At 43.2% G+C, this 25,830-nt stretch overlaps 1 protein-coding gene across 3 annotated transcripts in view; it reads right to left on the bottom strand.

Annotated features, from left to right (window-relative positions):
* Positions 1-25,830, bottom strand: part of SERPINE2 (serpin family E member 2) — a 66,042-nt gene that overhangs the window by 13,419 nt on the left and 26,793 nt on the right. For all 3 annotated transcript variants that reach the window (XM_035306591.3, XM_008999575.5, XM_035306589.3), the window contains exons 2-4: positions 13,242-13,522; positions 9,508-9,735; positions 3,306-3,503 (exon numbers count right to left, since the gene is read on the bottom strand). In XM_035306591.3, the coding sequence (XP_035162482.1) occupies positions 3,306-3,503; positions 9,508-9,735; positions 13,242-13,500 (685 nt within the window). In that variant the 5' untranslated portion in view covers positions 13,501-13,522. The remainder of the gene's footprint in view (positions 1-3,305; positions 3,504-9,507; positions 9,736-13,241; positions 13,523-25,830) is intronic.

Genomic DNA, 25,830 nt, shown 5'->3' on the forward strand with positions numbered 1-25,830 from the left:
CAAAGTGCTGGGATTACAGGTGTGTGCCACAGCGGCTGGCGTAAATGAGTTTCATCCATGCAGCTAGAACTTCGTAGGCGACCAAGTTAAGATGTGACGTGAACAGACAGGTATGAGTTGGAAACTCAGGAGAAAAGAAGCTGGAAATAGAAATTTGTTATTCTTTGTGTTTTTTTCCCCCCAAAATATAGTCTCAAATGTCTAAATTTATAACCATAAAAAATTTGTAACAACTATGACTTGGAGTTTCCTATCCCAGGAAATTACCTTTAGAAATACTGATGCAAGTATTGAAAGATTTATGTACCAGAATACTCACTGCAGTATTAGTATAGGAAAAAAGCAGATGGCCTTCCACAGGATATCATGACACATTTGTATCATGGAATATTAGGTAGCTGATAAAAGGATCAAGTAAATCCTTATGAACTGGCACTAAAAGTTGCCACTGTCTAATGAATAAAGCGGACTACAGAATAGAAATTACAGTACCATCCTATGTATGTAAAAAGTTTCATAGACATATTTTACATATCCTTAGAAAGGTTCTCAAATGATATACTTGATACTTAATAGGGATTTTTATCTTAGGAAATAGGATTTTAGGGGAACGTTTACTTTCTGCCATATATATTGTATATTGAGGTATATTGAGGATTTTGCAATGAGCATGGAAATATAATTCTACTAAAAATGATTTTAAAGCTTTTTTTTTCTTAATAGAAAAGTTTCTACCCTTGAAGTGCTTCTACTTTATGGGGCATAAATCAGAACAGTTTCCTTCTTCTCTTTCTATTTTTTACTCTCCTTTTGTTATCAAGCAAATGTTCTCAGAGCTATTGGTGCTATCTTGGGGAAAACAGTCAAGAAGGCAGATAAACGGAATGACAATGTTTTGGCAAAGTGACTTAGAAGAGTGAGGCGTGGCTGAGGCCTAGGAAGCATCTGATTGGTGGCACCCTGGCCCTGTGAATTTGGGCACGGCAGCCAGGGCTGGGTTGTTCCTGTACATCAGAGTGAGGAAACAGACAGAAAACGACAGACGGTCTGTGCACATGGAAGTGAACAGCCACTTGGGGCCACCACAGACTGCAGTGCTTTCTTCACAGCCCTATCAAGACGAACCTTCCCTGTCTTATCATAGTAAGCTGGATTTTGGACAAAGCAAGAAAGCAGGGAACTTCTGACACTCCCAGCCTCTGCTGCATGGCCCAGAAGAGTTGTGTCCAATTCCAGTTCCTCAGTGAAACCTGATGACAGCGTGGAATGGAGGGTGAGAAGGGTGAGAAGCCGTTCACCGTGTTTACTTGTGAGGAAACGAGAACAGTAGTGAGCAGGGGACTTTCTTCTTCTGTTCTGAATTAGGTACAGATCAGTCAGGGTGGAGAATCAACAGCTGAGACTCTAATTGGGCCATTTTCACAGAATTTGATGAAGGACCATGTGTAAAGCATGGATAGGATGCAGAGAAATGTTATAGACAGTCCCCTGGACGATAAATGGCACCATGACTAGCCTTGGGCTGGAAGGGAGGAAGAGAGGGGTGGTGACTTGGAGAGATGGAACTCTCGGGCACATCCCCTGGCAGAAGCTGAAACCTTTGGTAGAGGAATGCAGCTGGCCCATGACTCTGTAAGGAGAAACCTGGGAAGTTAATGGCCTGACCCCTTTCTCCTCTGCCGGCTCCCACCAGCCAACCCAGCAAGAAGCCAGAGGGCAAGGGGGCCCAGAGCAGGGTGGCAGCGGGTGAAGGAGAGAGGCATCAATCAGGGAAAGTGGAGGGAAGACACCAACACACTGTGGGGGCTCTGTAGGGTTTAAATCTTTGACAATAAGAATGTATGTGTGTATTATTTTCTATAAAACACACACGTAGATTCCTAGGCAAATCAGCTTCTAAATGAAAAGCCACCATGACATGTAACTCTCCGGGAATAGCCTATCTACTCGAGAAATGCATGTTGCATTTCTGTAAAAACAAATATTTTTAAATCTTCCATAGGAATGTTAATGGAATCCTTGCATGTTAATATTGAACTATTGTTAATTTTTTTTTTCAGTAAGAGAAACATACGTAAATGAGGGCCCCTCGACTTTATTTTTGTATGGGTTATGAAGTGTGTACAAAGGATTGACCTAAAATAAAATCACTTCATTGAAACGCTAGCACAGCCACCTGCTCGTATCCCAAAGTGATTTCAGAAGTTCATTTGAGCCTGGCACGGTGGCTCATGCCTGTAATCTCAGCACTTTGAGAGGCTAAGGCAGGTGGATCACTTAGGCCCAGGTATTCAAGACCAGCCTGGGCAACATGGCAAGATCCCATTTCTACAAAAAATTTAAAAATTATCTGGGCATGGTGGTACGTGCCTGTGGTCCCAGCTGCATGAGTCTGGCGTGGGAGGACTGCTAGAGCCCAAGAGGTCGAGGCTGCAGTGATCCATGTGTGTGTGAAACACAGTGAGACCCTATCTCAAATAATTTTTTTTCAAATTCAGGAATAATTTTTCTGAAATCCTACCATTAATATTTTTACTGAACATCCTCTGAGACCTATCTCTATAGACATGTGAATATAAGGAAAGAATTTTACATAAGCGAGATTGATTGACATCTGCTGTTCTATATCTCGTTTTCTGCAATCAACCATATATTGCATCATCTTTCCACTTAAATAAATCTAAGTCTCATGATCACATACGTTCCACTGTGTATTTGTACTTGGCTTCTATTTATTAGTCAGTATGCGCTTATGTTCAGAGGATAAATTCCCTGTAGTGGGACTGCAAGAGCCAGGACCCCCGAGGAAGTCCTCAGGCCACAGATCCCACCACCAACATACCCAGGGGTCCTCCTTCCTCCCCCACCAAGAGCCACCAAGGGATTTTTACCAATCTTTCTAATTTTCACCAATCTGCTAAGCAAAAAAGAAATCCAGTTTTTCATTTGGTAATGTAAGACTGCTCATGAGTTGCTGGTGCTTTCTGCGTTTAATGTGCTCACTTATACTTATTCCATGACTTGTCCTTTCATCTTTTTCAACCGAAAAGCCTACACATGTCATGCGTTAATACCTTTGTACATAACATCTGCATGTTATGCATATTATGCTATGCATAATAACCTTTGTACATAACACAGATTTACATGAGCTCTATAAAAATCCTGCCTCTCAGCACCTTGCTCTGTTCCCAACTTTTTCAAAAGACAAAAAGTTAGATTTGCTCTTGAATCAAGTTAAAGCACTCAGGGGCCTTGCTGCCTCCAGCACTTCCTAGAACAGGCCTCACGGAGCGTGAACTCACCACACCGGAACACGGAGAGCTGGGCCAGCATCGGCACTTGATAGGATTTCCCGTCGGCTGCCACGAAAGTGCGTTTCTTTGTGTTCTCAGGTTGGAACCGTGACTTCCACAGACCCTTGAAATACACTGCATTGACGAGGACCAGTCTGGTGAGCACACCATCAATAAGATCTGGGGACAGCAGACTGTCAATCATATCTGTGAAGCCAAAGCACAAACAAGGAAAAAAACCTCAGGACTGGTGGCTGGTGGCCAACTTGAGGGTGAATGGCAGCTGTCAACAGGTAGAATGAAAAATCAAAGGAGTTTTAAAGACTTGTAAAGAGACTATTCTAAAAATACCCTTTTGTACTTTCCAGTTTCCCCACTCCCCACTAAAAATTAAATTTAAAAAGAAGTTACGAGAGAAACAGGAAAGACTTTAGAAATCCCTAGCCAGGGGTTACAAAACTTTTCATCAAGAAATTCTTTTATATCAATTCCCTGCAAGCCCATGCTTTAGAAAACAATCTCACTTATCCAAATAAGATTTGATAATTAAGGTCTTCTTCTTTTTTTTTTTTTTTTTTTTTTGCTAATAAGTGGCTGGTAGTAAGGGTTTCTGGTCAGTATAAGATCAGCAATTTTGTTTTGTTTTGCTCTTCTTGGTTTAATTTAATCCCAGTCAAAAATAAACACTTCAGTCTGTATGTTATTAAGGGTAAATGCTTCATCTTTCTAAAGATTTTAGAAATGTCAAACATTATTTCAGAATCTCTGGATATCACAAGGCCCCATAACTGCTTAAAGAAGAATAAAAACAAGAAATCAGTGTCTTTGTTTATGGATCAGGCATCGAGCAAGGTGCCAATACTGGAGACAATAGAAGAGAAGATTTTGAATGTTCTCACCGCAGAGAAATGAGAAACATTTGAGGTTACTGAAACCTCAAACACTGCACATTGTATGCATGTATCAAAGCGTTACCACTGTAGCCCATATGTGTACAATTATTATGGGCCAATGAAAAGTAAAATAAAGCCCAGGCGTGGTGGCTTATGTTTGCAATTCCAGCACTTTGGGAGGCTGAGGAGGGAGGATCACTTGAGGATAGGAGTCTGAGACCAGCCTGGGAAACACAGCCAGACCCCATCTCTACAAAAAATAAAAATTAAAAACATATTGGCCAGCTGGATATGTGGCATACACATGTAATTCCAACTACTTGGGAGGCTGAGGTGGGAAGGTCACTTAAGCCCAGGGGTTCGAGGTTGTGTTGAGCTCTGATTGCACCACTGCACTCCAGCCTGGGTGACAGAATGAGACCCTGTCTCTAAAAAAACATAAAATATAATAAATCTTTAAAAAGAAAAAAATAAGGTCTGTCCTAGAACTCCTAATTTTGAAGGAAAATGCTCTTCACAAGATGTTGGGAATGGTCCATCTTACTTGCATCAGGAGTGAACACAACTCTCATTTCAGGATGATTCCAAAATGCCACCCGCGGCTGAAGCTTTGGTCTTCTAGTTAGCTTCCTTTTATTTGGTCTTTGAAGATTCAGCTGTGTAAGTGTATGTCTGTATGTGTGTGTGTTTGTAAATAGGGATCACTAATACCCAAAGCTATTAAAACTTAATTCACTGCATTATTAACTCAAATACGTGTGTGTGTATAAATGCATAATATAAATACAAGTTATATTACTTTAAATGGCGAGAGTAAAACCAACAGCTTTGAAGGAGCGACAATATCTAATTCAGGAATGAGAGCCTTAAGTCCTTTTAAATGAAACTCAAGGGGATTCTGGTGTACAATAACGTGTTTACGTAAGTCATTGTACATAAACACTGTGAAGTTTCCCACAGTGTGCTGCTAAGGCAGTGCCATCACTACTCACTACTTCCACAAGGGGGCACCAACGCCACCTTAAGTCAGGACAAGGAAGGAAAATACCTAAGCCATAAACAGCCATCATTCAACCCAGCACAAGGCTGGCTGCAAACCAGATCTGTCCTGTGGGAGAGAAGTTAGAACGTTATGCCATCCCACTAGCAAGCTCATAACTGGCTTCCTAATAGTGAATGTTGTTTCTTGCCTCTGCTAGGAACATTACCCAGTTCAATTTCTGCTTGCCTTCAAGAAGTAGCTCATTGATCCCCTGGACTTCTAAATCTCCCTCTGATCATCCTCGCCACCTCCTAAGAGATGTCTCCTGCTCTCAATTTCTGTAAAGCCCAATGCCTGGCACCACCATGACACCTGCAGTATTTTATTCTAGCCAATTTTAATGTGTCTGTCTCCCCTAACTACACTGAGACCTGCATGAGACTCTACCACTCACTTTTTGCTTACTCCTAGCACTACATTGAGCTTACAGGCAGTGCTCAATACGTGTCTAAAGAAATCTCCGTAGCCCCTTTTTACAGAGACAAATAATGCCTGCAGTTGTCACTGGGAGGACTAAGGTATATAATAAGGGGACATGAAGAAATAAAAAGAAAATGCATAGTTTAGAGGTAAAGAGGTACATGGAATGTACAGAGTTACAAATCCTGTCATTTGTAACTGACACAGATATGCATCTATCATCCATCCATCCATCCACTCACCCACCCACCCATCCATCCACCCAGCCATCCACCCATCCGTCTACCCAGCCATCCATCCATCTACCCATCCATCCATCCATCCATCCATCCATCCATCCACCCACCCACCCATCCATCCATCTATTCACCCACCCATCCATCCATCCATCCATCTATCCTTGGATACCTACCTGCCTACCTACCACGTGCCTGGTATTCTCTTAAATGAGAAGCCAAGAAGAAAATCTGCCCTCAAAAAGCTATGAATTAGAGAGAGAGGGGTGTAAGCTGACACAAAATAACTTGAAAAAGTTTCAGCTACAATTTTAGTAATTACCTGGGAGTGGAATTACTCAAGGCTATAGGGCTAAGAAGAGGGTGACCTGACCTAGTCAGTGAGGTCTGAGATGGATGGGACCTCAGATAATGGCTAGAAAAATAGCTCATACTGGTTGAACATTTACTAAATGCAGGGCCCTTTGCTAAATGCTTTATATGTATTATTTATATCCCCACACCAGCCTAATAGGTATCACTGTTACATCTTTCCATTTTACAAATGAGAAAGCTGATGCACAGGAAGGTTAAATAACTTGCCCAAGGTTATACAGGTTGTACGTGGCAGAACTGAGATTTAAACTCACAATATGTGCTTTTAACATTCATGCCTGCCACTCATGGATGGTACAGAAACAAGTCGGCCTTAACCAGGGAAGAGGGAGAGAAAGCATTGCAGGCAGCAGGAGTGTGTGTGGGGGGTTCTCTGACAGGAGACAGGATGGTGAGTAAGGGGGCTGGGAAGAGGCTAGAACACAGAATAGAAGGCCAAGAAGCTGAGGCTGCAGCGGCCAAAAGGCCAGACCCATCCCTGATGCCCTGCAAAGGGTCCGCATGTTGGGCTCTCCCACTCTCTGTAGGGAAGGAACTATCATTCCTGTGAGACAGACCCAGCAATCCTACAGACACAGATGGTTGAGCTCCAAGTGACTTCTGAGCTCTGCTATGTGGTCATGTAGCTTTCAGTGGGGGCAGTTCACCCCCAGGTGAAGGCAGTTTGAAAATCGGCAGGGATGTTTTTGATTGGGTGGGCGGTGGCCAGAAATGCTATCTGTTCTGCAGTGTTTAAAACGGTCCCACCCAATGAAGACCTGGGCCGCTTCTCCCATGGCTTTTAAACACCCCCCTGGATCTCTGCATTGGTAGGACACCTACTTGTAATTATCCGAGCCCGGAACCTTGTTCTTTATTGGGTGTAAACACAGAGTAATGTTTTTTTGCATTCTTTTCATGTATGCTGAATTTGCCCGTAATGTGAGGACCAGGACAATCAAGCACAGCCTGTGCTTTGTTTTGTTCAGAAATTTATCAAGAGTCTCGCCCCATTTCAGAAAAAATAAAATTGCATCAGCAATAGTAACACAGCTCGTGTTTATAAGTTGCTCGTACACACGCCTGTTTGTCTGCTTTTGTAGCTGTCAATTCACAATTATTCTGAGACTCTGACTACTTTATTATGTATTTGAGTGTAGTTGTACCCAAGGCTTTACCTATTGAACTACAGGTATACATTTCTTTTGTTTTCCTTTGTGTTACAGTTTGGCACTGTTTCAATTTTTTAAAAATTTGTGTGTGTGCACAGGGTAATATGATGTATGAATTTCATTTCAGGTAGTAAAGAGAGTATTAAAAATATTTGTTACAAACAGAGGAGTTGGGGCTGACAGGGTTGGAAAGCGCTGCAGGCGTCTCCACGCTCTCTTCCCACACACGTGGGGGTTTTCTCCAGGTACTCGGAAGACTGTCACATGGTATCACTAATGTGGTTTAATATTACCAATCTACAGACCAAGGTAGTGGCTAAGAGGACAAAATGACATGTCACAGTCACACATCCTCTAGCCACAGAGCTGGGACCAAGAACCGGGACCAAGAACCAGTCCTGAGGGCGTCTTCTTCCAAACACTCTTCGCGGACCTATAGATGCCGGACACCTGGAAACGCCACTGAACACCCTCCTGTGCACCATCCTCCTGATGGTTTATGGTTTTAGGAAGGGTGCCCAGACTGCATGGTCCAGGTCCCACTGAGAAGGGATGCCACGAATTTACCCAAGTCACCTGGGATCCCCTCCACCCTCCCTGAGCCTTCTTTGTCCCCTTCTTCACTAGTTCTGCTAGTGGGTCTCCAACATTTGGGTAAGAATGGTGACGGGAGGCAGAGGTAGACTGGGAGTTGCCAGCCCCTCCTTGGGAGATTCCAATGCAGTGGGCGGGCTCCAGGGATCTGCCCTCTCAATGCACAGCCCAGGTAATTCTAATGCAGGGACTCCAGGAGCCACACTTTAAGAAACACACCCTGAAAGGCCACAGTGTCCCCAGGTTTTGTCTTTGGGTGTCTTCTCTCTACTGACTCTCTCCCGCTTCTATGAAAAAAAGACTCCATGGCCAGGTGCAGGGGCTCATGCCTGTAATCCCAGCACTTTGGGAGACCAAGGAGGGAAGACTGCTTAAACCCAAGAGTTGGAGAACAGCATGGGCAACACACTAAGACCCCATCTCTTCAAAAAATAAAAAAAATTAGCCAGGTGTGGTGGTGCACGCCTATATAGTTCCAGCTACTGGAAAGGCTGAGGTGGGAGGATTACTTGAGCCCAGGAGGTTGAGGCTGCAGTGAGCTAGGAGTGCACCATTGCACTGTAGCCTAAGAGGCAGAGAGAGACCCTGTCTCAAAAAAAAAAAAAAGAAAAAGAAAAAGAAAAAAGGGTCCCAAATCTGTACTCCCAGCTTTCACATTCTCCTGTGGTTCCAGACCTACAGTTCCTCCTGCGAGTTTCCACCTGGACCTCCAGGTTACAAGTAAGTTTGTTGTTTTTTTGTTTTGTTTTGTTTTGTTTTTTGAGACAGAGTCTCAGTCTGTCACCTAGGCTGGAGTGAAGTGGTACGATCTTGGCTCATTGCAATCTCCACCTCCTGGGTTCAAGCAATTCTCCTGCCTCAGCCTCCCAAGTACCTGGGATTACGGGTACGTGCCACCACGTCCGGCCTACAAATTAAGTTTTAAAACAACAATATTAGACTCTCCTTTATTTAATGGGAGAAGAGACATGTACAAATGAGTAATATTTTGAGATGCAGAACGTGCTATAATGGAGGGTTTCTGAAAGCTGTAATTGCATGCCAATCATAATGGATAGCCAGGTATCTATATCTTTCGCAATGGCAGAAGCAAGAGGCCTGGAAGGCAAAGATACCAATCAGTCTGGACGGATGAGGAGGAAATTCCAGGTAAAGGGAGTGGCAGATGCAAAAGCAGGAAGGAATGAGCAAGAAAACCTTCAAAATTGACAAGTGCCTGTGGGCAAGGACACTGGAGACCAGATATGGCAAGGAGGAGACAGTGGAGGGGCTGGATGCCGCTCTGTTGCCCAGACAGGAGAAAAACCTCCCAGGGGCACAGTGAGCGATGGCGGCATGAAGGGGAAGGAAGAGAGACCGACCAGAACTTCCTTGGGTCCAGGAGTTTCTCAATGGACAGGACATTGGATTGGACTTGCAGACACAACTTTGAGTCCTGGAAGCCAACTCATGCTTTCATTCACAAACTATGCAATCAGACGACATACTGTGGCCACTCACCCCTGGTTTCGTTTTTAACCCAGGTGTTGATGGAATCACAGGCAGAGACTGGATCCTCAAAGTTCACATTCCGGACTTCACACTGGAACACATCTTTGTTCCTTGCAATGAAAGGCACTTCGATTTCAGAGGCATTCTTAACAAACACGGCGTTAGCCACTGTCACGATATCTTTATTCTTCTTGGAGACAATGGCCTTGTTGATCTTCTTTAATATTTTACCAACTCCTAAAAGAGAAATCAGAAAATACAGTAATATTTCCATAAGAATCTAGAAAACTTTTAAAAATCTTTTATATTGCAGCAAGTGAGAACAGTATAGGTCAGGTACAGTGGCTCACACCTGTAATCCCAGCACTTTGAGAGGCTGAGGTAGGTGGATTGTTTGAGCTTAGGAGTTTGAGACCAACCTGGGCAACATGACAAAACCCCATCTCTACCAAAAATACAAAATTAACTGGGCGTGGTGGCACGCCTGTGATCCCAGCTACTTGTGGAGGCTGAGGTGGGAGGATCGCTGGAGCCTGGGAAGTTGAGGCTGCAGTGAGCCATGATCATGCCCCTGAATCCAGCCTGGGTGACTGAGCAAGACCCTGTCTCAAAAATAAAAATAAAGGAACAATATAAACAGGATAGCTATGAGTAGCAAGGAACCAAGTCTTCTGTTTTCTCAGGAGCCTATTTCTTAAGAAAAAGAAGGAGTAGGGTTAAAGTATAACTACTGAAGCTCTCGAAAATCAATTGTGCTTCCGCATCAAAACAGGCAAATTCAAGGTGTTCTCGCCACGTTCCCAATGCAGACCCCATTCACATGGTGGCCTTTCTGGGCACCAGGTCAATATGAATGCTGACACAGTCCTCACTTCTGTAGCCGAGGGGGAATAAATCACAGGGAACTTCCTAATTTTTTTTCTCTTTCTTGTCTAACATTATTAAGTACTGCTTCCTTTCTTGCCAAAGATTTAACAATGTAATTTCTTTTTTTTTTCTATTTTGGAAAAAAAAAAGATGAATAAAATAAGCATTAGAAAGACTAAAAAAATCACCATGTGCCACCATCCAGAGCAATGTGGTTTTTACTTGGTATCAAGCTCAAAGAGTAAGGAGATTAATTTTATGGCAACGTAAGCTTTATTTTACATGAGCCATTCATACATGCTCCATTTAGCTTGAGAGGGTGAAAAAGAGGCAAATAAGTTATAAGGATGAAATGTGTTTCTGTAGAGAGCTCAAATTACAGATCCTTCTTCATTGCTTGGGGTCTCTTCAAAATGACACTGTCCTAAAACATCCTGCCAGAGTCACCTTGATGGTCCCCAGAGAGCCAATCTGCCACCCTGAATGTGTGTCCTCCTCAGACCCTTTACACAGGGCAGGGCAAAGTCTTCTCAGGGTCCACAAAGAGGGGCACATGTAGGACTTTACAATGGGGAGGGCCCTTTCTTAGACGCTCAGGAGCACACCTTACAACTGTTCTATGGTGCAGGTCCACTTTACAAGTAAGAAAATGGCAGGCTTTGGAGGCTGAAAGACATTTCCAGGGCCAGCTGCCATCTCCTGGCTCTTTCGGGGTAGGGGTGGATGGCCAACAGGCCAATATTGTCAGAACTTCAGAAATAATGACTTAAAATCAGTGTGGCTCAACATTAAAACAAACAACAAAAATCCAGTCGTTATTTTGGAATTGTCTCGGCCGACACAGCCTGGATCACACTAGGAAAGGCCATAAATTTTAGCAGTGATTCACAAGGAAGTTATAAATCACCAGGAGTTTTCTGAACTTCTACGCAAGGGGCAGAACAGTGTGTTCCAAGTATTTAGTCCTTCCATGCTTCCAACAGGTGAACAAACTGCAAACTCATGCAGAATTGTAATGCTGTGTCAACAGTGCAGTGAGATTAGGCATTTGGTGCTGGCAACCCTGGAGGCCAGGCTGAGCAGAGTCGGAGGTAGGCGCAGAGTGAGGCACTGAATGACACAAATCGCCACCTCCCTCGACTTACTCTCCAGCTGACCATGCCAGTGTCAAGATTCTCAGAACTTTCGTGCCAGCCTAGGTAGAAGAACACGGGCAGGAAGACTCCCTTGTTTCCAATGAAGTGAGCAGACCTAGATGTGAATGTGACTTGTGGAAGGTCACAGAGGATGTTGGTGGCCAGGAAGGGCTGAGGAGCCAGTCCTGCTCCCTTGAGCGCTGCACTTATAGAGACGGCAGGTGGGACACGGCTCTGGGCAAGACCCCTCGGCTGAAGCAAAACAGTGCCAGGAGATGAAGCTCATTCAATTAAATAGGTCATTTTAAAAAGGGTTTTCTTAATGAGAACACATGGACACAGAAAGGGGAGTACTAAACACTGGGGTCTATTGGGGGGAAAAGGGGAGGGCCAGTGGGAGGGGGAGGTGGGGAGGGATAGCCTGGGGAGAAATGCCAAATGTGGGTGAAGGGGAGAAGGAAAGAAAAGCACACTGCCATGTGTGTTCCTACACAACTGTCTTACATGCTCTGCTCATGTACCCCAAAACCTAAAATCCAATAAAAAATTTAAAAAAATAATAATTAAAAAAAATTAAAAAATAAATAAATAAATAAAAATAAAAATAAAAAGGGTTTTCTTTAACTCAAACTAAACCTTACTTTGCTCTGGGATACATGTGCAGAACGTGCAGGTTTGTTACAAAGGTATACGTGTGCCATGGTGCTTTGCTGCACCTATCAACCCATCATCTAGGTTTTAAGCCCGCATGCATTAGGTATTTGTCCTAATGCTTTCCCTCCCCCTTGTTCCCCTACCCTTGACAGGCCCAAGTGTGTGATGTTCCCCTCTCTGTGTCCGTGTGTTCTCATTGTTGAACTCCCACTTATGAGTGAGAACATGCAGTGTTTGATTTTCTGTTCCTGTGTTAGTTTGCTGAGGATGATGGTTTCCAACTTCATCCATCCCCCTTCAAAGGACATGAACTCATTCTTTTTTATGGCTGCATAGTATTCCATGGTGTATATGTGCCATATTTTCTTTATCCAATCGATCACTGATGGGCATCTGGGTTGGTTCCAAGTCTTTGTTTAGCTTTATATTTTGAAATAATTATAAATTTACAGGAAGTGGCAAAACAATATGCAGGGAGGTCCCACGTGCCTTTCACCCAGTCTTCCCAATGGTACTGTTGTCACGTCAGGAAATTTCCGTCAGGTCAGTCCACAGGGTGCATTGGGATTTCACTCATTTTTCATAGACTCTTGTTATGGGGTGGGTGGGGAGGTCTGTGCAACTTTATCCTTGGTGCAGATTTGTGTGGCCGCCCCCACGATCAAGACCCAGCACAGCTCCATCATCAAGGCCCTGTGCGCGCCCCACAGCCACCCCTTCCCAGCTCCTCTCACATGCTTTACGAGCACATCTACAACCACAGTACAACTCAGCCCTGGGCACCATGGAGGTGGTAAGCCAAGTGTCCCCCTGCAGGGATGAGGGCTGGAGCCCTGGGAAAGGAGACCTAGTAGCAGACCCCAAGCTCCAAAGTCACACAAAAGGGGCCAGAGTCTAGTTCTCCTAACTGCCAGCACCACAGTGTTTGTTCTCTAGAAGAGACTAAACCTAAGCCCCTAGTGGCACCAGCAAAACCCCTCTGGCTGCTCTGCTTCTTGGGGTTGTCAACGAAAACCAAGCCATAAACCCTCTTGTCCCAAGACTCTCAGGCGAGGGCCCCGCCAGTGAGCAACTGTGCACACGCACCATTCACGCCGTATCTCATCACCATGGCAAGCTGCTTCTTGGTCCTGCCGTCCGCCCCCAGCTGAAGCATCCCCAGGACCGACGAAATCCCATGTGGGGAGACCACGATGTTGTCATGAGGCCTCGCCTTGACAATCTGATTGAAAACCTGGATCCCTGTGTTGGAGCCTAGTTCCTCGAGAGACAGAGGATTGAAATGGGAGCAGATGGAGGGCAGCGTCACAGAGGCCAAGAGGAAGAGGGAGAGATGCCAGTTCATGGTTCCTTCCGCCAAGGACGACCTGAAAAAGTAAGTTAAAGAATATTTAAATTACACTTAAATAGGCACTTTACTATTTGTGTGTGTGTGTGTGTGTGTGTGTGTGTGTTTCCAGATGGAGTCTTGTTCTGTCACCCATGTTGGAGTGCAATGGCGTGATCTCAGCTCACTACAACCTCTGCCTCCTGGGTTCAAGCATATTCTCCTGCCTCAGCCCCTCAAGTAGCTGGAATTACAGGCATGCATCACCATGCCCGGCTAATTTTTGTATTTTTAGTAGAGATGGGATTTCACCATGTTGGCCAGGCTGGTCTCGAACTCCTGACCTCAAGTGATCCCCCTGCCTCAGCCTCCCAATGTGCTTGGATTACAGGCATAAGCCACTGCACCCAGCCTGGGAGACCATTTTGTACTCACCTAGGTATGCTTGACTGTACTCAGCATAACTGAGTGCCATGTGAATACATTTAAGACAGAACAGTGTAATGAAATCAGTTTTTAAAACACACTCTGGGGAGGTGGGAAGAGAGGAAGCAAAATTCCATCTCTTGGGTCCTTACAATGTGCCAGGTCTTATACTAATCATTATTTAATTCTTGTTTGTTTTCTTTTTTTGCTTTGTTTTGTTTTGTTTTTAAGACAGAGTCTCACTCTGTTGCCCAGGCTGGAGTGCAGTGGTACAATCTTGGCTCACTTCAACCTCCACCTCCCGGGTTCAAGTGATTCTCATGTCTCAACCTCCTCAGTATCTAGAATTACAAGTGTGTGCCATGTTGCCTGGCAAATTTTTGTATTTTTTTTTTTGTAGAGACGAGGTTTCACCATGTTTGCCAGGCTGTTCTCGAACATCTGGCCTCAAGTGATCTGCCCGCCTCAGCCTCCCAAGGTGCTGGGATTACAGGCATGAGCCACCATGCCAGGCCTACTCGTTATTTAATTCTCAATCGTGCCCTTCATCCAATTAAACCAATATTTACTGAAAGTCCACTGTGTGCCAGGCTCTTTTCTAAGTGCTGGGCATATGATATAACTAAATGGACCAGATCTCTGCCCTCACTGAGCTTACCATCTAGAAGGGAGACAGAAAATAAACCAGCAAGCAGTAAAGCATTTTCAGAAAAGGGTAATGGCTACGAAAATAAAATACAGGAAAGGGAGCAGATGAAAGGCTGACGGGGGTGGGCATTAGACAGGGTGGTCGGGAAGCCAGCTCTGTGGCAGGAACATGGGTGATGAGACCTGAATGGGGGATGGAGCTACAGGCTGATGGGTAAACAGTGCACTGGGTAGAGGGAGGGCAGGGCCGAGGCCCTGAGGTGGGAATAAACTTGGTGTGTTAGAGGCCAGTGTAGATGTGAAGTTAAGGTCGTGGAGAAGAGAAGGGAGACAGGAGGGTGAAGCTGAAGGAGAGTTCAGATCTGATAAGGTCCTGTAGAGCCTGGAAAGGCACTGGGATTTCATTCCAAGGGTCACAAGAAACCCCTGGAGGATTTCAAACAAGGGAATGAATCCCTTGGCTTGCTATGATTATCTTATCACCACTTGTGCTTGATTCTTTTATCATAAGCACACTGCTTTTAAAATTAAAGAATTACTAATTAAAAGACACTTAAGTGGCAGTTTTAAAGTTACAACAGGGTAGAACAATTGTAAATTCGGAAATTTTGAGGATGGCGCTGCTTCCACGATACTCTCAACTATAGTGATTTGTTTTCAATGAGCTTCCTTCCTTAATTATCACTCACGGAGCTCTCTCTGGCTATGAAAAGTAAGAGTAGGACATTTACATGTATTTATGGAAAAGCAAATACTTTCATTAAGTAAGAACTTAACAGTGGCAGCTGGTAAAACAAAAGCAGCATTTGTGATGAGGCTAATTCAGTTCTTCCCTGAGAGGCCCGAGTTCCCACTAAGCACAAGTTTCCCGTGGAGCCAATGTGTCCCTCTCTCATTATGTGTGGGAGGTTGGGGGTGACTGCAGAGAATAAAACAGAGGGGAGCCTTTGAAGAGACAGGTGATCTGGAGGGAGGGGGAAATCCTGACTCTGTGCTCTGGGGGGAAACACAGGCACAATGACAGCGTTAGGCCAAACTGGCCCTGTGTTTGGTGTCTCCTTGCCCTCCTTTCAATGCACTTCCTGTGCTTCCCACCCTAGGGCATAGGAGATGTTCAACAAACACTTGTGAGATTAATCCGATGGGTCATAAATACTTTGTTTTTATTAATGATTTTTCACTGCATCAAAATAATGTTTATGGACTATGGCTACGAAAATGCTTGTGTTTAATCTGGATCCTCAAGGTCAACTCAAGACACTCTCCAAGGGAAGAGCCAGCACTACATCCAATAAGGACTGTGGGCACACACAGAACTCCCCAGCCGGTTCCCCGACACAGACGGCCCCAATGTGAACCACTGAGGCCATCATTCTAGTTGACATTGCAATTTTCTTATATGTTGTGAAACAAGCATTTTTCTGAAGATTTAGAACGTTCTGTGTTTCTCCAGAGCTTAATTGTAAGACGATTGTGTAAACTCAGCCTGTCTAAATTCAAAACATGTAAGTGACCTACATACGCCGCTCCTGCTTGGGCTGACTGGCCAGCATGGCCTATTTTGACTTTGGCACCTAGGACTGGCTCTAATGCCATGACAATCCACTGAGTTTCCTGGAGCCTACTGGACATTGGAGAGCTTCCAAATCCCAACCGTGGAAGCTTTATTCATTTCATCTAAAAACTAGAAATTGTGTTCTCCTCTCCCTTCCTCCCTCTTGCCTTTTCTTTCTCTTGGGCAATAAGCTTCCTCTTTAAAATCTCCTATAGCACAAAGCCATGATAAGTATAAAACAATGTGTATGATCTTTGTTAGAAATGTCCAAATCCAGTGACCAACTTCATCCGTCTCAATTGTTGATTCTTGCATTATAGTTTCTTCCGGTATCTGAATTCGGCCTGCTGTAATCGGTACTCCTGAAGCCTCCTCAAGGAAATCTTCCTAGACTAGTGAATATTTGAATAAATATTAGAATTTGCATTCATAAGGCATGGATATGAAACTGGTTTTCTCTCTGGTAGCTTAAAGTTGATAGACTCAAATACTACAGACACATATATAGCTAGAGAACATCGTAAAAACAGGGCAAAAGGACCAGTGACAGACATCTAACAGCTCCAATGTCTTAAAGTCACAAGGACACTCTCTCAAATCAATAGGTATCTTATTTAGCAGAATTTTCCTTGGTAATACATTTTTGCTCAAAGAATAATTTTACTATGACATGGAAAAAAGCTGTTACAGGTGTTTTTCTGTGTTTCTTGGAGTTGGGAAGTTTTTGAGAGCTGTCTATGCACAATTTCATAAAAGTGCACTGGGAGAGTGTTAAGATGTGCAGAACTTGGAATCAGAGCTACTTTTGATTGAGGTACTGGGCATAACTTCTCCTTGGCCTTGGTTTCCTAGGCCAAATGCTCACTCGTTTAAACTCACCTGGCTTTTATATATCTAAGAATAAGCTTTCACTTTTCTCCAAAGTGCAGTAGCCAGGAGAGTGGATGGCGATCTATACATTCCTTTAGGCTCGCATAATTCCTAACAATGAAGCACACTCGTGTCCAAATAGACAGTCGTGTACATGAAGTAACTTGAAGTTCTGAAGCTCTGTAATGCTTATTTCTCGAATAAGCAGACGCCATAACGGGAAGTACATAGAAACCTCCTGTTTATTTTCCTTTTTAAGAGAAATTACACTTCACACTTTCAAATCAGAGAGAAATAAGAGTGCTGCCCAAATGTACTGCATAGCAACAAGACGGAAGATTAACAAGATGGAGGATCACCGTTTTCTTGAAGACTGTTCTCACAACAGCAAAAACTAAGTCTCTAGGCCATCATCGGAGGGAAGACCAGAAGCCCATCAATAAAGCCATCGCCACAGGCATATCCTTCCAAATGCCAGCTATCTCCTTCCCCATGTTTTTCTAGTTTCTCTTACTTCAAAGCCTTTCTACTTTTCAGTATGGGGAATGTTTTTGAAATAGTGGGGTACCGCTTTGAGTTTTAGCCATGATTTAACGTAGTAACTAATGGGATGGTAGTTTTGCAAATGCCAGACTCAAAATACATCCCCAACATTTATAAATGCACCACTTGCCAATGGCAGACATTAGAGGAACCCACTCTATCTACAGATGCAATGGCGTCAACCATCTCTTCTACACAGGCGATGCTCAAATGTGCAGCTCAAATCCTCAGACTCTCTGCCTCCAGTGCCACACTTTCAACAGTTTGCTGCCTGTTTTCACTTGATTGTTCAGAAAAATTATCCCCTGGTGGGCTATGAGGGGAGGGGCACTAGCCTCCAAAAATTTACCAACCCTTCTCTTTTTCAAGAGCCATAGTTCCTGTTGGTAGATCTTGCCTTCCCAATCCTGAGCCTCTGCTCCTCTCCCTTAGCCTCCACCTGGCCACGGCAACAACACTTCTTCCCAAATCCTTCCACGGTGTGTGATGTTTTTCCTGACTGTTAAAGATGGGGCTCTTCAATCCCTTCTTTGAATTCCTATCACATTTCCTCTTTGTATCTCTCATTTTAGTTGTTTTCCAAGTATGTTTTCTTTCCTTCCAAGTAGATTGGAAGCTCACAGAAAGCAGGGACTTTGGACACCTGGTGCCCAAAGGGTCAGTTTAGGGCCTTACCGTTCACTGGTAGACACAAAATCAGATGTTGACCGGTGGGACTCGTCCAGCAAGTGTTTGATGTGCAATACAGAGTGTTCTAAAAATATTTTTAGCAACTAAAAGTCAAAAAACATCAGAAGTCTAGATTAGGGTTATTCTCAGGAAAAATGAAAAAGAATGGGAGTTCTGGTACGACTGGGCCCTCACCCCCATGGCAAATGTTCTGCATAGCTGCCACCCCTATGGGCTGGGCACCCACTTTTTAGTGTGCCCCGCTCCTGCTGCTCCCTGATGCCTCACACCCCACCATGGCCACCACTGCCATGACCTCTCCAGGCTGTGTGAGCACCTGCGACCAGACCCTTAGCCTGGAGCCAGTGCTGAACAACTGAACAATGGAGACTAGGATCCCCGGTCACAAACGAGGAAGCTCATTTTCTACCTACTAGAGTCTTATAAAATAGATTACATATAGCACATGAATAAATGATAAGTAATATGACACTAGTCTGCTTTATGTGGCATAATAAGTTGTAGGCAGACAGTTTGGTGGGAAAAACCACAGGAAAGATTCTTCTGGGTCCATTCTTAGCTGGAGGGCGCACACCTATTTTGGGAGGACATAGAAGCGTCTAATGGAGAAAAAATTCTCCATCCCCTCTTATTCTCTAGAAAAGGTTTAAAGTGATCATGTTTTATAAAACATATGTTTATTTTTAAAACCATTATACCATGGGAGATATCAAATAGAAGCAAATATTTAATACTCCCCCTATGCTCCACATCCAGAGGAAAACAATTATCAATGCACGGCTTGGTTTATTTCTACTCAAATCAAAGATAATTTTGAAGTTAACTGTAGACATCATATAACAGCATTCAAAATAATTTCAACATATAGTCTAAACCTAAGGATTTAAAATATATATCCATATCATCACACTGCAAAAGAACTCCTTAACATGTTAAATATCTAGCCCATATTCACATTTATCTGTCTTTTTTATATAGTATATTTGAATTAGCATCTAAGTAAGCTCCGTACATTGCAACTGGTTACATCTCTTGCCTTTTTTGAATCTTCCTCTAGTTACTGTATTTTTATCTTTTTCCTTGGACTTTTTTTTGTGGAAGAAGTCAGGTTTATTGTCCTGTAGAGTTTCCCTAGGCTAGATTTTGCTAGCTGCCTCAACCTGATGCCATTCAACAAGTTCCTCTATCTTCTGTTCGTCCTTTAAACTACTAGAGCTAGAGCAGGGGTCTGCAAGCTACAGCCTATGTGCCAGATCTTGTTTTGTCTATGGCTGCATTTGTGCTATGATAGGGAGCTGAGCAGAGGTGCCGAGCTGCAACAGAGACAGTATAGCCTGCAAAGCCAAAAACAGTTACTATGTGGCCCTCTATGTGAAAAGCCTGCTGACCCTAGCTGCAGGGACTGATCAGACTGAGTCAATTTTCTCTCTCTCTCTCCTTTTTTTTTTTTTTTGAGATAGAGTCTCCCACGCCAGGCTGAACTGCAATGGCATGATCTCAGCTCACTGCAACCTCTGCCTCTCGGGTTCAAGCAATTCTCCTGCCTCAGCCTCCCAAGTAGCTGGGACTACAAGAGTGTACCACCACACCCAGCTAATTTATGTACTTTTAGTAGAGATGGGGTTTCACCATGATGGCCAGGATGGTCTCAATCTCTTGACCTCATGATCCATCCACTCAGCCTCCCAGAGTGCTGGGATTACAGGCATGAGCCACCTTGCCGAGCCCCAATTTTCTCATTTTGCAAGAATATTTTGTAGAGGTGCTGTAGAGTGTGTTGGAATCAGTAGATAGTAGCTGTCTCTTTGAGGTGTTAGTAGCTGCTCGTGCTGACTGCCTAAGTGCACTGTCTTAATAGGAGCTACCAAATGTGGGTGCTGATATAATTCTAACTTTCCTTCTTCACTTAGAATATTTATCTAAAAAGAGATTTCCCATAATGAACTACTGGGTTACCCTGAGGCTTACTTTGCATGACCAGGGCAGGATAAATTCTAGATTCATCTTCCATATCTAACAGTTTTCAAAATAATTCAAAATAGGTTGATTGACTAGAGGGTTTTGTTTTCTGTATCATTATAAACTCACGTTTTTCAACATACTTTAAGGGTATGGATCCACTGCAAATATTATTCTTATTGATGCTCAAAATGAGCCTCTTCACACTGGTTCTTACACCTTCTGATCCAACCCTACAGTCCTGTTAACCTTCTTGCTTTCCGGTCTGACAAGATGTTTAGGCTCATTTTGTACATCTTCCATTCCAGATGGAATCAGCCACTTCTCCAGGGAGCTCTGGTTCCTTTTAGTGAGAAAAAAGTAGCACTGAGCACTGTTATCTAACAAACTCTAAATTAACTGTGGAAATGCTGGGCAATAGTGATAAGGAAAATCCAAAGTCCACTTATACCACTCTCTGGACTATAACCAAATTCAAATTAGGAAAACCAGACTGTGACACCGTTTTACACCGATGGCTCACACATCACTGGAAAATCAAATTATGAAAACCTAGCTGCTGACACTGAATCGGTTAGCCTCCCACGGCCATCTAGACTGGATGATGACTAGATAAAGAAGCCCGCTGGGCACTAAAAGCTGGGCTGGGAGAATCAAAAGTAGATTGCCCTCATGTGACAGCAGCCAGTCTCCTGAATCAAGCCCATCCTAAAAATGGAATCCTAACAATGCAGATGCCAGCAATGAACAACTGACGCACAGCACGACAAGGGGAGTCCCCGGATTTATTTCAGCCTCTCCCCTCCCCGCCTCTCAGTGAAAGCTGACATCTCAGGCACTGGGAAATTCTCGCTATCCCTCTGGTCTGTGTGTTGCTAGGATCCTGGTTCCTGTAATCTAGGGCCCCTTTATAATCTACAGGGCCTACAGCAGGTAGAGAAAAACAGCAGGTAGGTTGTGTCCAAATCGTGACGTCTCTCAATAGCTTTTCTTGTCAGGGCTTCCCAAAGAAATAAGTGTATAGGCCAGGCACGGTGGCTCATGCCTGTAATCCAGCACTTTGGAAGGCCAAGATGGGCAGACTATCAGGAGTTCAAAGTCAGCCTGGCCAACATGATGTAACCCTGTCTCTACTAGAAATACAAAAATCAGCTGGGCATGGTAGCACATGCCTGTAATCCCAGCTATTCGGGAGGCTGAAGCATAAGAATCTCTTCAACCCAGGAGGTGGAGGCTGCAGTGAGCCAAGATCATGCCACTGCACTCCAGCCCAGGTGACAGAGCGAGACTCTTGTCTCAAAAAAGAAAAGAAAAGAAAAATGTGCAGGCAAAGGCCAGACTCAGTGGCTCACACCTGTAACCAGCACTTTGGGAGGCTGAGATGGGTGGATCATGAGGTCAAGAGATCGAGACCATCCTGGCCAACATGGTGAAACCCCGCCTCTACTAAAAATACAAAAATTAGCTGGGCCTGGTGGCACATGTCTGCAATCCCAGCTTCTCAGGAGGCTGAGGCAGGAGAATTGCTTGAACCTGAGAGGCGGAGTTTGCAGTGAGCTGTGATCCCCCCATTGCACTCCAGCCTGGTGACAGAGCAAGACTCTTGTCTCAAGAAAGAAAAGAAAAGAAAAATGTGCAGGCAAAGGCCAGATGTAGTGGCTCACGCCTGTAATCAGCACTTTGGGAGGCTGAGATGGGTGGATCATGAGGTCAAGAGATCGAGACCATCCTAGCCAACATGGTGAAACCCCGCCTCTACTAAAAATACAAAAATTAGCTGGGCCTGGTGGCACATGCCTGCAATCCCAGCTTCTCGGGAGGCTGGGGCAGGAGAATCATTTGAACCTGAGAGGCAGAGGTTGCAGTGAGCTGTGATCCTGCCACTGCACTCCAGCCTGGTGACAGAGTGAGACTCCATCTCAAAAAAAAAAAGAAGAAAGAAATCTACAGGCAAGGTTTTGCGCTGCCAAACCAAGACTGCTGAGTGGCCTTAAGTAGAATCATGCTGTCCAGCATTCAGGCCAAACATTTCTCACCAGTTCTTTGCCAACACTGTTAAGGGTATTTGGCAAGAGGCATTCTAGAGACTCTTCAGGAGGTGACTCAGGGAGATTAAACCTGTCTCTGTAAGGTGACAGTAATTGTTAATGCACAGTGATCAGGGTTAAGCCTCACATATGGTCTCTGTCTCTCAAACCCGTGTAAGCATTACTGAAATAACGTCCACCAAGACCTGTCTTCATTTTCCAGACATCTACCACATTTTCTGATGATAGCAAATCAGGTGAACAAGCAAACTAAGTGCATTGTGGTAATCCTTGGGAAGCGCACTGAGTATTACCAAAATGACTCAGCATCTTTAAAATTTAGAGAACAGGAAATGCCAATTTATCAAGTGGACAGCAGCTCTGTAGTTTTAAAATTGTTATTTCAGGCTACTGTAGAAAGACTTAGAGAAATTTGAATATTTAAAAAAAATTTTGTCTAACTTCAAAGTGTATGTTCATTCTATGATACTAATTAATTTGGCCAAAAAGGAACTTTAAAATCTTTAGGAAATAACTTTCCAGCCACTGGATAGTAGAGCAACAACATCTAAGTGGTTCCTTAATGAAAAGACACATATTTTATTGTTAAATACACTCTGGCATCAAGTGCCATTTATCCATACATTACTTGTTCTGAAATCTCTTTGAGTTGATGGGAAAAGGCTAGGGGGAAGGAGGAGATTAGAGCTTTCTTAGCTATCTGTCTTTTAAAATTCAAGATTACAGGATATTTATTCTATTTTCCTCTAAGTTTCGGGGAAATTCACCTAAGGTTCAAATTCCAATTCTACCACCCGTTAACAAAGAGATCCAACGTAAGTCACAATGTTTATCTGCCTTAGCTTTGTTCTCTGCCATACTAGAAATCCTATCTCAAAGGTGGCCATGGGAATTCAATAGGTGTAAACAGAAAGACATATTAACCAGCCTAGTACCTGGCTCAGAGCAAGTGCTCAGTAAATGCTGGCTCACTTCTTCTGGTCTTCTTCAATGCTCAAGACCTGAAATACTCTGATTTGCATTTCAGCAACTACTTAGAAAGTCTCAAGGATCAAGCTAAGAAAACAGTCAAACACTGGTGCTCTGTCTGTATCTTTATAACTTCCTTAGACTACTTAAGACACAGAAATACATTAAGACAATGCTGGGCCGGGCGCGGTGGCTCAAGCATGTAATCCCAGCACTTTGGGAGGCCGAGGCGGGTGGATCACAAGGTCAAGAGATCGAGACCATCCTGGTCAACATGGTGAAACCCCGTCTCTACTAAAAACACAAAAAATTAGCTGGGCATGGTGGTGCGTGCCTGTAATCCCAGCTACTCAGGAGGCTGAGGCAGGAGAATTGCCTGAACCCAGGAGGCGGAGGTTGCGGTGAGCCGAGATCGTGCCATTGCACTCCAGCCTGGGTAACAAGAGCGAAACTCTGTCTCAAAAAAAAAAAAAAAAAAAAAGACAATGCTGGTGTGTTTCACTGTCACTGTAAGAGAATTAAGGGGTTGGTTACTGTGGAAATGGAGGTGGGTATGTCCCAGAAAACCTTTAAAAGTGCTGAGATACACTTTTCAGTCTGCTGACTTCGATCATTAAATCTGGTTTACTTATGTATAAAGTCCTATAGACTTTATTTTTGATATGTCTTTAAGATGTAATAGTCCAAATGGGTGATTTCCTAATCCAGAAACCAAGAGGTGACCCAAGACATTATAGTGATATTGACCAGTGGTTCTCAATCTTTAAAAACAAGGAAGCACCTTTTTAATTTATTTTCTCTCTTCAGCAAGAGACATGGAAGTACCCTTTTTAGACATAAAAAATATTACACATAGTTCATGACTAATTCCATTTTCAGTATTTATAAAAATAAAATACAACCATGAATTCTTAAACATGTTAATAAAATGCAAGCTCTTTTTATCAGTATCTAGATGCATTTTTTAAAAATCATATTTTGAGCTATTATTTATCAATCTATACCCAAAACTGGGCCATGAACATGACTTCTCTGATCCTTCAGAATAACCCTGATATGCCGAGGGGCTCCCAGTTCAGAGATGAGAAACTAATACTCTCTGGATTTTTGCCAATAAAAAAATGACTATCAAGTGTTAGAAGTGTAAATTGATTTTTAAAAAATCTTTCTTAAAGGCAATCCCTGGTATGCATAAATAATCTTAATAATGTATCTACCTACTGGAACAGTAATAATCCTTTCAGTCAATCCTAATGCAATAATAAAGTAGATTCAGGTCCAAAAGTGTTTACTGTTATTTTCAATAGCAAAACATGGCAAGATTCTTTGCAATAAGTAACTGCAATAGCAATTATAATTGCAAACTAAATCTCGCATGCAGGGGACACTGTGGGTGACCGTTTACCAGCTTTGTGCACTTATCCCCTAGTTTCTGTGTGCTTTGTTGCTAATGGTTTGTACCTGTTACCTTGACAATTACTAGTGGGAATTGAAGACACTTTCCTAGTGGGCCTTAAATGGCTGACGGTTCACAAACACTATTCCCTCCCTGAATACTAATCGCCATTGACGACTGGTCTGGGTGTAATTGACTCTCCAGAGCTCCCCATGAGCTCCGAGTGTGGGACTTCCCCTGGTATTTCTTGCTTGCTTTCTTCCCTTTTTAATTCCCACTTTTCCCCTTCCCTTGCTGTTTCACCTGGGAGCCCTTCCTTAATGAATCACTTGCACTTTATCCTTGGCTCAGGGATTGCTTCTGGGAGAACATGACCTAAAACATCCAACAGTCAGGAACAGTTAATGACATCCATCCAACACAACAGCCTTCGGCTGTTAAGAATCTATCTGTGAAGAAAACTTAAAGACATGGCAATATATTCTGGATATATCGTAATTGAAAAAAAAAACCTATGATATAATTAACTATGTAAAAATTACACATAGGCACAGAAAAAAAGACAAGCAAGACAGATACTAAAATATCTATATAGTTATTTCTGATGGTGGGAACATGAATACTGTTTAATATTCTGTATACCATTCTGTACTTTTCAAAATTTCTTTAAAGACATTGCCACTTACAACAAGTATCCCTTTTCCTTTTATCCGGAACTTAGATTCTGGAACAGCTGAAATGTGTTCTAAAGGGGGGCAGAGAAGGTTATGGAGCACAACCGTGGCTAAATCAAAGGATCATAAAACTTAAATATAAATGGTATTTATTGGGAAAAAAAGAAAGAGTTGAAATAGAGTGGAATCTTTTTATATACACTAAGATAAATGTTACACCCCATTACAACCCATAGACCATTTCACATTGAGTTTTTTTCAGTAAGTGGCGGTGCTATTTTGGTGAACATGATTTGACCTATTTATGTGGCCAAATCTGCATATCAGATATTTATGGCAGGGATTATGGCTTCTTAATTTTTTTATTCTGTGTGTTTAGCATAGTACCTGGTACATAGTAGCAACTCAATATATGTTTATGAAATAAATTGTAATTCCATGGAAATTAACTGTTCCATTACTATTTTAGGTATCAGCAGCTAATGTTATTACCAACTTTTAAAAAAATTCCAATTTGCTTAAAATGTATGGAATACATTCTCAAGTCCTCTAAGAATAACAGCCACCATT

This window comes from Callithrix jacchus, chromosome 6 (assembly GCF_049354715.1).
Source record: "Callithrix jacchus isolate 240 chromosome 6, calJac240_pri, whole genome shotgun sequence".
Lineage (NCBI taxonomy): Eukaryota > Metazoa > Chordata > Mammalia > Primates > Cebidae > Callithrix > Callithrix jacchus.